The 15,406-nt window shown below is 42.8% G+C and overlaps 1 protein-coding gene across 2 annotated transcripts in view; it reads left to right on the top strand.

The window, feature by feature from the left end:
* Positions 1–15,406, top strand: part of TXNDC16 (thioredoxin domain containing 16) — a 48,354-nt gene that overhangs the window by 14,978 nt on the left and 17,970 nt on the right. For both annotated transcript variants that reach the window (XM_072116110.1, XM_072116109.1), the window contains exons 10-15: positions 1,903–2,059; positions 3,568–3,734; positions 3,935–3,995; positions 4,115–4,226; positions 8,298–8,444; positions 8,754–8,813. In XM_072116110.1, the coding sequence (XP_071972211.1) occupies positions 1,903–2,059; positions 3,568–3,734; positions 3,935–3,995; positions 4,115–4,226; positions 8,298–8,444; positions 8,754–8,813 (704 nt within the window). The remainder of the gene's footprint in view (positions 1–1,902; positions 2,060–3,567; positions 3,735–3,934; positions 3,996–4,114; positions 4,227–8,297; positions 8,445–8,753; positions 8,814–15,406) is intronic.

The following is a 15,406-nucleotide window of genomic DNA, read 5'->3' as shown; positions in this document are numbered from 1 at the left end:
TACTTTATCATTGTAATCCCAGCCAGAACTTTTTTGGTCTCTGTGACAATTGGATTTTAAAAATGTTGGGTTGTCATAAGAACCAGGATTAACACTAAAGCTTCATTACAGACACCTCTGTTAACTGTTATAGCTGATCATTGTAGCCTGGGACTAAAGTACAGTAAATTGCCAACATCCAGAGGTCCGTTTGTAACTAGGGGTCGTATGTAAGTCGAGTGTTCTTAAGTAGGGGACCGCCTGTATATATATATTGCCGACCTAACTATATATTTATAGTTATAGTCACATGCATTTTCCTTTAGCAGGACGATTTAGGAATATTTGCGTGCATTGATCTCTATTGTACTATTTATTTGATCATTGCTTATACTTTGTTATCATATAAATGTTTACCATTTTAGTGAGATACACACCCCATATTTTTAGTGGGAAGGGAAGTTGGTGGGATGTAGCCTCACAACTTTCCCCTATTGTGTTATTTGCTTCTTTTCAAATTTTTAAATAGTTTTTAACCCCTGTAGTTTTTGTTTACAGTGTTTAAGAGTTCATTTGTACTCTATATTTTCGTGCACATTTACTACGGCTTTGCAACGCACTTTTTTCGGACTGTGCACCTTTTTTTCAATTGAAAAATGACTTGCACAGGTATTTCAGTAGCACATGCGTTGCGTTTGTGTCGCAAGCAACCCTTTTTTTTAGCGCAGCTGTGCTGGCTTCCATGTGACACAATTTTGGGAGCGTGCCGTTGGACGATCCGACTGATTCAGACTTAGAGCGATATTTAATTTTTAAATTGTGTCGCAAGCCGTATCCCTATCATGCGCCACTAAAAAGATGGCGAACTCTGTCGGATCTGAGTGGGGAGGTGACACATTCATGATTTCGGGGCGCACGATCTTAGTGAATCGCAGCACATTGCATTGGAGTCGGACAATGTACTTTCTGTGAACTCCGGGGATGGAGTAAGTAAATCTCCCCCTTACATATACACAAGAGGTGGACCAGCACTGCCCAACAATAACCACTGATCAAAACATGCCAAAATATGTAATCAAAAGCCACAAAAAGAACAGAGGCATGAAAAATAGATCAAGCAAATAATATCTTTATTAATAGAAAAATATTCCACAAAACATGCTTAAAAACCTTTAAAAATAGTGAACAAAGTCACAAATGAATGGCATCCTCGGGAAAGTGCTGGACACATGATAATGTACACTATTCCTGGAACTCCATCTCCCCCTACTGGCCACAATATAGTATACAACAATGTACAGAAATAAATATTATAAAAAGTGAGCTAATCAAATCTTTTGACAAGTCCATACAAATGCAAGATAACAACCAAAAGAGGGGTGAAACACAATAATGGATGGACACACAATTCAAGGATCAGCACAAAACCATGTACAAATAAGAAAGTTGTATACCTAAATGCTCAGGCCATGAGTACGGGGTGCTGGGGATAGATGCCCTCCGCTCTCATGGCCTGAGTATTTAGGTATAAAGGTTTTTAAGTTTCGTGGTGTATTTTTCTATTAATAAAGATATTATTTGCTTGATCTATTTTTCATGCCTCTGTTCTTTTTGTGGCTTTTAATCTCCCCCTTAAATGCATTACTTGGGTTATACTTTTATTTTCCCTGTAATTTTTTGAATGGTGCCTGCCATCTTGTGGCTCTCTAGAGAACTTGGGTACCTCACTAGTTATACAATAGGATAAATGGGGGATACGGACCTCTGTTATCATCTTCTGTGAGGTCCACCACCAGACTATCTTGGAACAAGCTCCCATTGGGAGACATTGGAAGAAAACATAACACAGAAGATGAGTAGTTTTGAATGTAATGCAAGTTTTTGTTTAATGCATAAATTAACATATTGGTTATTTCTTCATAGTACTGAAGACCCCAGCCTAATACCGGCAAGACTTGCTTTCATCCATTGTAAATCAGTGATGAACACCGAGCAGAAATGTCAGAGAACAGTTTCAGATAATTCTCTGACAACAATCAACATTCATCGCTTTCTGAAACTCATGGGGCTCCCTCTAGTGGTATGTATTTACACTGCTAGTTTTTCTCATCCAAATGTAGCATAACAAAGTACTTCCTTTTAGATCTTCATTTATGATTGCTCTGTAGCAGGAACAGATTAAGTGTGGTGGGGGTCCCTGGGCACAAACTGGTGGGGGCCCTCCCCACAATTTTTTTCAATAAAGTAAATTTTGCTAGTAATATATACAGCCCCCCCAGTAATGAATATATACAGATCCCCAGTAACACATGTGTGTGTGTGTGTGTATATATATATATATATACAGCACCACCCCCATGAATATATAGATATATACACAGCCTCCCCAACAATACAAAGCTATATACACCCCCCCCCCCCCTCCCCAAGGAGGACACAATAATTATCTCTATTCCGAAAAGGTACGTTCTAGCTCCAGCAGCTTCTTAGCTTCCTACTCAGAACATACATACAGCAGAACAGTGCGGACTGTAATCGCCTGCTCCGTTCTGCTGTATTAGGGACAATATCAACTGTGCTCATCCCAGGAGCCCTCTGTAGCAGGACTTGGTGAGCATAGGAATAGAAAGGCCACAAAGCTGAGCCCTGTCATCGTACCCATGTTATTTGGTCACACACATCACAAAGTTTCCACAAGTTCCTCCTCTAATGCATGAACAAGACTATATTTTAATGTTCTGTGGGACCAGTGAAAGCAATCAGATAACATTTAGTAAAACTCAGGATCTCGCACTCCCAGGATCTCCCACTGTCAGCACACTTCAAATAATGAAGTCACATAACTTTAGTTTTTAGTTGTTTCAATAAACTTATATACGCTAAGCAATTCATCAATTTTCTGTAGTTTATATGTAGTTATATGTAGTTTTCTGCATTTCACATAGGCTTTATAGCCAACTTGTTCGGGTTTTAAATCATTCTGCATGCATATTTAGCCAATAAGCCTACATGTATAAGCTGTCCAGGAATTCTTACAATAGGTAGGATATGTAGATAGTACGGAGGCGTTAATGCCCATTACACAGACTTCCTCCGAAACGTTCCTCCGTACCACCTGGAGTGGAGAGGCTCTGCCCTCGGTAAGATACATATCCTACCTATTGTGGGAATACCTGGACTGCTAATACATGTGGACTTATTGGCTAAATATGCTCAAAGAATGATTTAATGCAGGGACATGTTGGCTGGAATTCCTATGTGATCTGTGTCATATAAACTACTGAAGATAAATGAATGCTTAGCATGTATAAGTTTATTGGAACACCTAAAAAGAAAACTATTCAGTTCATGGAAAGTTGTGAGATTTGTTAATTTGAAATCACAAAACTGTATTGACAAGCAGAATTCCATTTCTTTTTCCCCAGAAAATAATACACACCTCTCTCCCCTAAACTAGGCATATCCATGCCAGAATATGCTGTTTGTTGTGGAATCAATGACAATTTCATCTACATTACAGATATAATAACCATAATATTTTGTGGTTCTTTTGTAAAAGCAATCAGCAATGTATCTGTTTTCTTCTAGGTTGAAGCTTCCGGTGATCTTGATAAATTTAGCAGTGTTCACCTGCAGCTTGGTTTACCTGTAATCTTCCTCCTGAGCCAGCAAGAGACCTATGAAGCTGATATGGAGACGGCAGAGGACGTGGCCTGGCAGTTACTGGGGAAAGCTGGCATCGCTATAACACGGAGGTAAAATTTTAACAAACCTTTTTTTCTTGTGGATAAGCGGCACCAGACATGTCTACTGGCTGCTTATCCCATCTCCCTATTCATGAGCATGTGTTATTATGGTCAGTGGAGACATCTATGACATCTGTGTATGACATATCTACATAACAATGTGTGTAATATGTGGATTTTTTTTTAGTTTTTCATCTGTTCCTTTCTAGGGAGAAGTGCGGGGTAACCATTCCTCTCACCTATAATGTGGCTGTGAAGAGACCAGATGAAGTAAGGGCTGCAGATAATCTTGTTTTCATACACCCCATTTCAGCAGCACATCTATTAAAGTCCATCATTTTTGCCTGCTGTATGGTTGAACCTGTATTGAACAATCTTCCTGTTGACAGAACGCACCAGTAAAGTATCTGATGTTGGAGAAGACTGAGCAAATCCTAGACCTCATACATGTTACCAGTGAGAAACAACCGGAGAAGCCTGAAGAAACACACGGTGACCCAGGTAAACTTACTGTAGTTTTTAACCCCTAGGCGCACCAGGACGTTATAGTACGTCCCCGGGGCTAGATGCTTAGCGCACGGGGACGTTCTATAACGTCCTGCTTCTGGGGCCGGCTCACGAACGGAGCCGGTACCAGAAGCAGCGGCTGTCAGCTGTCTAGTACAGCTGACAGCCTGCGCTAACACCCGCGATCGGAGCCGGCTCCGATCGCGGGTGTTAACCCCTTACACGCCGCGGTCAAACATGACCGCGGCGTGTAAGGGTGTTTGCGCTGTGGATCGGATCCCCCGTGCCGCTTACCGGGGGATCCGATCCACTTCTGGGCAGCTCCGAGGACTGGCATGTGCCCCGGAGCTGCCCGGTCTCCATGGCAGCCAGACCCCTTCCGGGTCTGACTGTAAACTGTCTGAGCATGCGCAAGCTTGCTCAGACAGTTTACACTGCTCTACAATAAAATAGTATTGTAGAGCAGTGTATTGAACTTAAACCAGTGATCAGAGCATCACTGGTTCAAGTTCAAGTATGTATAAGTAAAAATATGCAAAAACACTAAACACTACACATTATAATAAATAAAAAATAAATACATAAAAATATAAGCCCCTAAAATGTCACTTTCCCATAAAAACACTTAATAAAGTATAAAAAACACAAAAACACAAAAAACCCCGCATATTTGGTATTGCCGCGTCCGTAACAATCTGTATAATAAAACAGAATCGTTACTGGACCCGCACGGTACACGCCGTAGAAAAAAAAACGCAAAAACGTTCCGAAAAAAGATCATTTTTAATTAATACCCTATAAAAAAATGCTCTAAAAAGTCATTTAAAAAATGTTATGCACTCCAAAATAAGCCCACTAAAAAGAACAACTCTTCTCGCAAAAAATAAGCCCCTAACCAGATTTGTCAGCCGAAAAATAAAAAAGTTATGCATATGAAAAGATGGTGATGCTAAAATGAACAAGATATTCTCCAAATTGGTTTTTATTCAGTACAATTGAATAAAATACACAAAACCCCACATATTTGGTATCCCTGCGTCCGTAACAATCTGTATAATAAAACAGAATCGTTATTAGATCCGCAAAGTGAACCCCGTAAAAAACAAAACAAAAAAAAGCTCCAGAAAAAAGATCATTTTCAATTAATACCCTATAAAAATGCTTTAAAAAGGGATTTAAAAAATGTTATGCACTCTAAAATAAGACCACTAAAAAGAACAATCCTTCTCGCAAAAAATAAGCCCTTAAACAGGTTTGTGAGGCGAAAAATAAAAAAGTTATGCATATGAAAGACGGTGATGCTAAAATTAACAACATTTTTGCCAAATTACTTTTTATTCAGTAAAAATGGGAAAAAATAAAAAATCTATATAAATGAGGTCTTTTTGTAATCGTGGCGACCCATAGAATAAAAATAATATACTATTTTTATGGTATGGTAAACAGCCAAAAAAAAAAACCCATAAAAATCTTCCTGAAAAGTGATGATTTTCATTTCCTCCACCAACAAAGAGTTAATAAAATCTCACCAATTAGCCTATAGATTCCCCCAAATTACGTACCAGAAAAGTGCATCTCATGTGGCAAAAGAAATAAGCCCCTATAGGTCCACAATAAAAAAAAGAAAAAAATTATAGCCTGTACAATGTGACATAGCAAATCTGATTTGGATGGCGCCTCCTTCCCTTCTATGCCCGGCCGTGCGCCCATACAGCAGGTTACCAGCACATATGGGGTATCCGTGTACTCGGGAGAGATTGGGTAACAAATTTTGTGGAGCCTTTATTCATTTAATCCATTGTAAATGTTTAATTTTCCACCCAAAATGGGTGTATTGTGAAAAAATATTACAATTTGGAGACTGCACCTCCATTTTGTTTTAACCCCTATAAAACACGTAAAGCGTTAACAAACTTCTTAAAAGTGGTTTTTCATACGTTGAGGTGTGTAGTTTCCACAATGGGGTAATTTACGAGTCTCACTATTATTTAGGCCTCTCAGTGTCAATTAGAAGTTGAGCAGGTCCATCTAAATACAGGTTTTGGTGATTTTACAAAAAATGTGAAAAATGATACCTAAATTCTGAGCCTCAGAGCATTCTAGTAAAATATGTGGAATCTTAAAAAACCATGCCAACATAAAGCAGACATTTGGGAAATGTAAGTTATGAATTTATTTGGGAGCTATGACTATCTGCATCAAAAGTAGAGAATTTAGAACGTTGAAAATAAAGAATTTTTCCAAATTTTTCGCCAAATTTTGTTTTTTTTCATAACTAAACACAAAAGATTTCATCCAAATTTTTAAACTAATTTGAAGTACAATGTGTCACGAGAAAACAATCTCAAAATCCCCTGGATATCTCATAGCGTTCCAAAACTATAACCACTTATAGTGACACAGGTCAGATTTGAAGAATGGGGCCGCGTCCTTAAGGCCAAAAGAGGCTGCGTCCCGTAGGGGTTAAGGCCCAGTTGCAGTATTTTCATCTTCTGTATGCACCACTATGGACAGCTATCTGCCATTCAGCCTAAAGGAAGTGACCACAAATGTCCCCTTGGGGGTTGTCCCATAAGATAAGCAAATCAAATATTCTGTTGATTTTTCAATATAAGTGTGAGATCGATCAGGGCACAAACACTGGGACTCCATTTGAGGGTCAGGAATGAGGGACTAAAAGTTTTGATAGTCTAAAAGACTTGATAATAAATGAAGCACTTGTGAGTATTGATGACAAGTGTCCCATTGACTTCTATGTGTGCAAGATTATAGTTCTGGAATCCCCATAGGAATGAATGGAACGTCAGTCGCATTTTATTTAGGGGGCCTTCCGGCCAGTATTCACCCCAGTAGTAGTTTTGGGTTCCAGTGGTCAGACCCTTAGCGATCTCAGATATGGCAATAATCAATTAAGTAGACTCGAAAAAAATACAGTCACTACAGTAGTAATAGTATCGACTAGTCTCTGTAAGTATTATAAGGGTAAGCTTTATAAGTTTTTTGTGTTCATTTTTATGCAATTTGAAACTACTGTACATACAAAAAATGTGCTGAAAAACTTTAACTCGGCTTATACTTGAGTCTATGGGAAAAAACTCTGTACTCACTTTTCCGACGCTCCCCCACAGGTCCTCTTATGTCTTCGGCTCCCTGTCCATGAAGTCAGCTGCTTGCTGACATCATAGTGTGTGCCGTAGAGGACCTGTGGGGGGGGGGGGGGGTATCATAAAAGTACAGAGTTTTTTTAGGCTGGGCAAGGGGCTGACTATATACTGGGGGACAGGCATTGGCTATATAGGAGGGGGGGCAGGCACTGGCTATATGGGAGGGGGACAGGCAATGGCTATATAGGAGGGGGGGGCAGGCACTGGCTATATAGGAGGAGGGCAGGCACTGGCTATATAGGAGGAGGGCAGGCACTGGCTATATAGGAGGAGGGCAGGCACTGGCTATATAGGAGGAGGGCAGGCACTGGCTATATACTGGGGGGCTGGCACTGGCTATATACTGGGGGGCTGGCACTGACTATATACTGGGGGGGCAGGCACTGGCTATATACTGGGGGGGGCAGGCACTGGCTATATACAAGGGGGCAGGCACTGGTTATATACAAGGGAGCAGGCACTGGCTATATACAAGGGGCTGCTGGCTATACACTAGGGGGCAGGGGCTAGCTATATACTGGGGGCTTGCTGGCTATATACTGAAGAGCTGTGATCAATGCATTTCCAAACCTTAGGCTTATACTCGAGTCAATAGGTTTTCCCAGTTTTTTTGGGGGTAACTTGGGTTGGCTTATACTCTGAGTATACACTGTATTCATTTTGACTGTGTAAAAAAAAACACCAAAAATAATTTCATTTTCCAAGATTTCCCATCTATGATGTTTTGAATCTATGTTTTGAATGTTTTTCGGTGCTACGTGCACATCATTACAGTCTGTGTCGTGAATGGCTCCTGTCACGTCTTCGTGATTGAACAATTAGTATTTCATTTTTTACTTCTTTCCAAACACATGTCATCTCCATGTAAATATTTAAGCTGTGCATACTTTCCTTACTGTAGGGGTCCAGGATGATGAGGTAGCAAAGGACGTATACAAGAACAGAAGGCCCAGACTACCACTGCAGCTGGTACCTTCATTGACAGATGAGACTTTCAAGATGGTCTCGTCCAGCGCTCGCCCTATTGCCGTTCTCTTCTACTTGATCTGTGAGTTCCCAGACAAATTCTTTCCTGGAGGTAGAATTGATGTGATGTGACAGTGCGCCTTTATGTCACAATGTTTAGCTTTACAGTAATCTTGCTTTAGCGGAGCAAATAAATCATATCAACAAGGGGGGCCATCAAGGAGGAGACTAAACATATGTGGATGATTTCCCTTGTAGGTGTTTTTTTTAAACATAACCGGATTATGGATTATGGAGATGTTTCCCCGTATAAAAAAATGTTCTGTTACATTTCCCTTAAAAAAAACTTGAGAATTTTAGGCCATTGGTGTATTTTGTTTGTGTCCTATAGGGGAACATGTGTCGCTAGCATTTCTTCAGTATTTCCTAGAGGTGGCTGAGAAATATAAAGGTAAGTGTAATTCTCCATGTCCACAGTCCTTTTTTTTTTAAATGCCCCCCTTTTTTGCCTCTTGGTAAGGAAGTGCTAACCATTTTTTGTGCTTTTGTTGCATAACAGGATTTTTCAGGTACATAAATGTCATTGATAACTACACATAAGTAATAGCTCTTTTCCCACCATTGTATGTTTAGCATTCAAATTATGCACCGATCACTGTGCAGCTTTACAGCAAAAATTGATCTAATAAACCACTGTCAGTATGTCGTGAATGTTTTGAAGTCAAACTCTGCCGTCTCAGGACACCTACTTTGTAGTGATGGACTTCATTTACCAGACCTGTGGAGTGATGTGATATCCATGTACGCAGGACCATCCATTACAGCAAAATTGGCACTGGGAGAGCTTAACTTCAGTGCTAAACTTTCACAGTTGATTTTCTGGATGATGCCACCACCCTGGGCAGTTTTCTGTCTCACTTTGCACTAAAGGAAAGTGCAAACTGCTTGTACATATATTTATAAAATGTCTGCGCAAGTTTTGTGTCGGGGCTGCACTGTGTCTGACAAGACAGAAAAAATGTGCACCTAAATGGTCATGTTACTGCTTAGTCCGATGTTAATTGTGTCTGCGCCAGTTTTGTGCTGCGACCTTGATGAAAGCTGACCTTACCATCTAACACCAGGATGAAGGACTGCATGCAAATGAGCCTGAGGGGCTCCAGGCTCCATTAAAGGGAACCTTCCAGCACGATTCTACCTATGAAGGTAGAACGGGTGGTAGGTGAATGTATGGGACGTGAGGGTAGCCCTTTTTAGAGTTAATCCTCACGTCCCTGCTATCCGTAGGAAACTTTATTAGGCTAATATGTAAATTTTGTTAAGCGGCTACTGGGGCGTGGAGTAGCCGGACATGAGGCTACATGTCGTGGCTAGTCCACGCCCATGTAGCCTCTTTTTTCCTCCTAGCCTTACATCTTCGGCACGCAGCTCCTTGTAGCTGCGCGCCCTCATCCGAGAAGCCGGCGTTCTGAGCATTCGCAGAACACAGGCCCGCGGCTGTGCAGCCACAGCTCGGAGGTCGGAGCTACTGCTCATCCACAGAACTCCGGCTTCTCGGACGAGGGCACGCAGCTACAAGGAGCGGCACGCAGAAGATGTAAGGGTAGGAGGAGAAAAGAGGCTACTTGGGCGTGGAGTAGTGGCTTAACAAAATTTACATATTAGCCTAATAAAGTTTTGTACGAGGAGGATTAACTCTAAAAAGGGCTACCCTCACGTCCCATACATACACCTACCACCCGTTCTACCTTCATGGGTAGAATCGTGCTGGAAGGTTCCCTTTAACACCTATGGAGCCTACATTTGCATACAGTCCTTCATCCTGGCAGTAGATGCCCTCTAAGGTGCATTATACATGGAGGATTATACATGTTGGGTAATAATTTATAAAGGAATAAACCTTATATAATTTAGAACAGATAATTGTCTAGGTAAGCTTCTGGACATGTTTAATTGGCTTACTAGCATTCAGCACTTATAAGGCAGGTCCTATGTAAAACCATGGAGCACACGCATCATAGTATATGCCAAATGACGCAGCACAGCTTAATCTATTAATCTCCGAGAAATTGCTTTAATGTGGATTTGCTTTAATGTGGAAGAATATGATGAAGTGCAGGAATTAAACTTTATAGACACGTCTTTGTCTCCATCCTCTCACCCTACAAGGGCTTTAGGCTGTGAAGTAAATATTTAGTTTCTATAAACACACGAGGGAAACCTGAGCTCCATAGGATTTTGCAATAGATACCTAACAGCTGGAATAATATCTTCTATTGCTTGCACGTGACCTGATGTATAGGTCATTGAATAAGGATAACTAATTTTTGACCAGTTTTAATTAAGATGATTGGTAAAACCTGTTAAAAACGGATCCGTTTTCAAAAAACTTATGAGTTTTTCAAAAACGGATGCATTTTTTAACGGACTGCTTTTAACCGATCTGAGGCACTTCACACTTCAGGTTTTTTTCCACTGATCAGTGCTCAGTGGAAAAAATATAGCACAACATTGAAAAGAATGACTCAGTAAGGCCCCTTCTACACTTGCATTTTTCACACACGTGTTCTGCAAGTGCTTTTGACGTGCAGAACTTGCATTGCACTCTGACCCATTGGGCTTTTTCAGACTTGCATTTTTTTCACACACAAGCGCCTGAGACACTGAATAAACTTTGACTGAAAACTGATTGAACTCTGGTGCAAAATGTCAGTTTTTCACTGACCAAACCCTGATCGCACCCTGATCAGACTCTGACGTGATCTGCAACGCAAGTGTAGAAGGGGCCTAAGGCATCAGTAAAAAATAAAGCCACAAAAGGGAAAACAAACTGTATGTGACCATAAGCTAAAATGGGTTCAGTGAAAAATCACTGATGTAAAAAAAGAAATGCTGGTGTGAATCGGCCCTAATTTTGATCAGTTTTTTTTTTCATTCATCTCATTAACATTTTTAATCTGTGCTTTAGAAGATATACAGTTTATGAAAAATTGTGTGGTGTTCTCTAATTTTGATCTCCAGTGTGTGTGTATGTATAAATAAATATTAGTATATACACACTCACTTCCATGCAATGCTCTTTCCATACTGCACATAATTTGGCCTCTTAGTTAGTTAGTGTGAGGGCCCACAGCGTGACGTGTTATGATGGCGAGAAGTGATGGCTTTATATATAACAGGGGTGCAGAATTTCCAGTCTTAGTGTATACAGTGGTGGCAGTGTGTTTATCTGACTCATATAGAAGATTACACTTATTACCCATCTGTTTATATGAGCAGGGCCAGGCTGAAACATTCACTATGTATCATGTATCTCACTACGACGATCATGTATTTTACTATAAGTCATGTATCTCACCTGTTCTTGTATGACCTGTTCTTGCTGCTGGCTATATGTGTATATATATATATATATATATATATATATATATATATATATATGTGTTTGTGTGTATATATATGTATGTGTGTATATATATATGGATGTATGTGTGTTTATATATATTTATATATATATATATGTGTGTGTGTGTATACATGTGTATGTATGTGTGTTTGTATGTATGTGTGTATATATGTGTATGTATGTATATATGTTGTGGGGGGTTTGGCCCAGTAGAGACTGTGGTAGCGGGGTGCTGTGATGCAGTTCACGACAGTGACACCAAAGTACAGTCCAAAACAGGTCTAGCCTGTGTTTATTTCAGCAGGAACAAAATAAAACAGCCTTTACATTCAGGCATCAAAAACAAAATAATATCCTACCCGTCAGGGTGCTAACTAAACAATGGTTTTCTGACTCACCACTAACAAAACACTTTTCGTTGCTCCAGGCACAGAGGTCAAGGCTGCGTGCTCTCCAGCCTCCTTCCAGAGAGACAACATTCTGAGCTCTGCTGAGCGGTTTTTATTAGGCTGATTGGGCTGTTCCCACCACCTGTGTCCAAGGTGCTGGACACAAACCTCAGCATTAAGGCCTTGCATAATAGCAAAACCTAGGGGAAACATACCGCCCATCCACAGTTAACCCCTTCAGTGTCTCACATACCCTCCCCCTCTGTTTGACCCTGTGGGGGCGAACACTTTTGGCCATCAGACAGTGAGTACGAGACAGGGCATCGGCATTCCCATGCAGCTTTCCTGCTCGATGTTCCACCGTGAATTTGAAATTCTGCAACATTAGGAACCACCTTGTGACCCTGGCGTTCCTCTCTTTGGCCTGACTCATCCAGGTGAGGGGAGAGTGATCGGTCCCTAGTGTAAACTGTCGCCCTACCAAGTAATACCTCAGGGATTCCAGAGCCCATTTTATCGCCAAGCACTCCCTCTCAACTATGCTATAGTTCTTCTCAGGAGGTGTGAGCTTGCGGCTCAGGAATGTCACGGGATGTTCCTCACCCTCCACTACTTGGGACAGGACAGCCCCTAAGCCCACGTCAGAATCGTCAGTCTGCACAATAAAGGTCTTGGTGAAGTTAGGGGTGATCAGTACCGGTCCCTCGCACAAAACCGTCTTAAGTCGCTGAAACGCCCCCTCAGCCTCTTCACTCCACTTTACCATTACCGACTTGCTACCCTTGGTCAGGTCAGTCAGGGGTGCCACTATGGTAGCAAAATCGGGGATAAATCGGCGATAATAGCCCACTATGCCTAGGAAAGCCCTCACTTGCTTCTTTCTCATAGGTCGTGGCCACTGCTGGATCGCCTCTATTTTATTTACTTGGGGTTTGATGACACCTCGCCCAATACGGTACCCCAGGTAACGGGCCTCTTCCAGACCCAGTGCACATTTTTGGGGGTTCGCTGTCAACCCTGCTGCCCTCAGGGAGTCTACCACTGCTTGCACCTTGGCCAGGTGACTCTCCCAATCGGTACTATAAACTATGATGTCATCCAGGTAGGCCGAGGCATATCTCCGGTGAGGTTTTAGCACGAGATCCATTAACCTCTGGAATGTGGCGGGAGCCCCATGTAGCCCAAAGGGGAGTACCACGTACTGAAAAAGTCCATCAGGAGTAACAAAAGCGGTCTTCGCTTTGGCCCTGTCAGTAAGGGGTACCTGCCAATACCCTTTCGTCAGGTCAAGGGGGGAGAAGAACCTAGCCTGTCCAAGTCGTTCTATCAACTCGTCAACCCTGGGCATGGGATAAGAATCAAATTTGGACACCTCGTTCAACTTCCTAAAATCATTGCAGAACCGTAGGGAACCATCAGGTTTGGGAATCAACACAATAGGACTCGACCAGTCACTTTTAGACTCCTCGATAACCCCCAGGTCTAACATCTGCCTGACTTCTTCGGATATGGCAAGCCGGCGCGGTTCGGGGACCCGGTAGGGTTTTTGGTGTACCCGGATGTGGGGTTCGGTTATGATGTCATGCTTGATGACTGAAGTACGTCCCGGTAACTTAGAGAACACATCCACATTTCGGAGCACAAACTCCTTCGCTTCCTGCATCTGGGCCCTGGAGAGGGACTCCGAGATCCGTACTTCAGGCACCTTGGCATCGGGTACACCTACCTCCGGTGTCCCCTTCTTGGGGACAGACGCTTTTTCTACTCCCACGGCCATCAGGGACTCTGTTTCCCTCCATGGCTTTAGGAGGTTCACGTGGTATATCTGTTCGGGTTTCCTCCTCCCCGGCTGAGATACCTTGTAGGTTACCTCCCCCACTTTCTCCATGACCTCATATGGTCCTTGCCATTTTGCCAAGAACTTGCTCTCAACGGTGGGCACCAGAACTAGCACTCTGTCGCCTGGGTTAAAGGTCCTGAGTCGGGCTGACCTATTGTAGACCCTAGACTGGGCCTCTTGTGCCCTTGTCATGTGCTCCTTTACAAGGGGCATTACCGCCGCTATGCGGTCCTGCATAAGGGAGACGTGTTCTATCACACTACGGTGGGGGGTCCTCTCCTGTTCCCAGGTCTCCTTGGCTACATCCAAAAGCCCATGTGGGGAACGGCCATATAACAACTCAAAGGGTGAGAAACCCGTGGAGGACTGGGGAACTTCACGTATGGCAAACATCAAATAGGGCAACAAACAATCCCAGTCCTTCCCATCTTTGCTGACCACCCTCTTTAGCATCCCTTTCAAGGTCTTATTAAACCTCTCGACCAGGCCATCTGTCTGAGGATGATACACAGAGGTGCGGAGCTGTTTAACCTGCAGTAACTTACACATCTCTTTCATTACCCTAGACATGAATGGGGTACCCTGGTCAGTCAAGATTTCCTTGGGGAGGCCTGTGCGTGAGAACACCTGGAACAGCTCCCTAGCAATATTTTTGGAGGAGGTGTTCCTTAATGGAATCGCCTCGGGATACCGCGTAGCGTAGTCCAGGATAACCAGGATGTATTGGTGCCCCCTTGAGGATTTGACTATGGGGCCAACCAGATCCATTGCAATCCGTTCAAATGGCACCTCTATGATTGGTAGCGGGACCAAAGGACTCCTGAAGTGGGAGACCGGGGCAGTAAGTTGACACTCAGGGCAGGAGCTACAATACCGGTTTACCTCCTCCCACACCCCGGGCCAGAAAAATCGCTGCAGGATCCTCTCTCGGGTCTTCTCAGCACCTAAGTGCCCTCCCAGCACATGTTTGTGTGCCAACTCTAGCACCAGCCTACGGTGAGATTGGGGTACTACAAGTTGCTCAACCTCCTCACCCCGTATCTGGTCGACCCTGTACAACAGTTCCCCAACAATCACCATTCGGGGGTATATTTTGTCAGCCCCTGGTATTTGGAGTACCTCATTTATCACCTTAACATTCTCCCGTGCTTTAAACAAGGTAGGGTCCTGTAGCTGTGCAGCCCCAGCACTGGATACGGCCATGACCTCTGTCACGAGCCTCACTGGGTTTCTGGGTATCCACGCCCCCCAATGAACCCCCTCCCAACCTGACATGTCTCCCCTTTTCCGCAGTAGCAGTCTTACCAGCTGGTTTGGTGACCCTGTCACTGGCACTGCTTCGTGCGAGAGAGGTAAGTAGAAGGTCTTCCGTAGGCTGATACCTCTCTACTAGGGACATGAGCTCCTCA

The sequence above is a fragment of the Engystomops pustulosus genome, chromosome 7, assembly GCF_040894005.1.
Source record: "Engystomops pustulosus chromosome 7, aEngPut4.maternal, whole genome shotgun sequence".
Classification (NCBI taxonomy): domain Eukaryota; kingdom Metazoa; phylum Chordata; class Amphibia; order Anura; family Leptodactylidae; genus Engystomops; species Engystomops pustulosus.
Note: the sequence above shows the minus strand (reverse complement) of the source record. Positions and strands in the feature narration are given on the sequence as shown.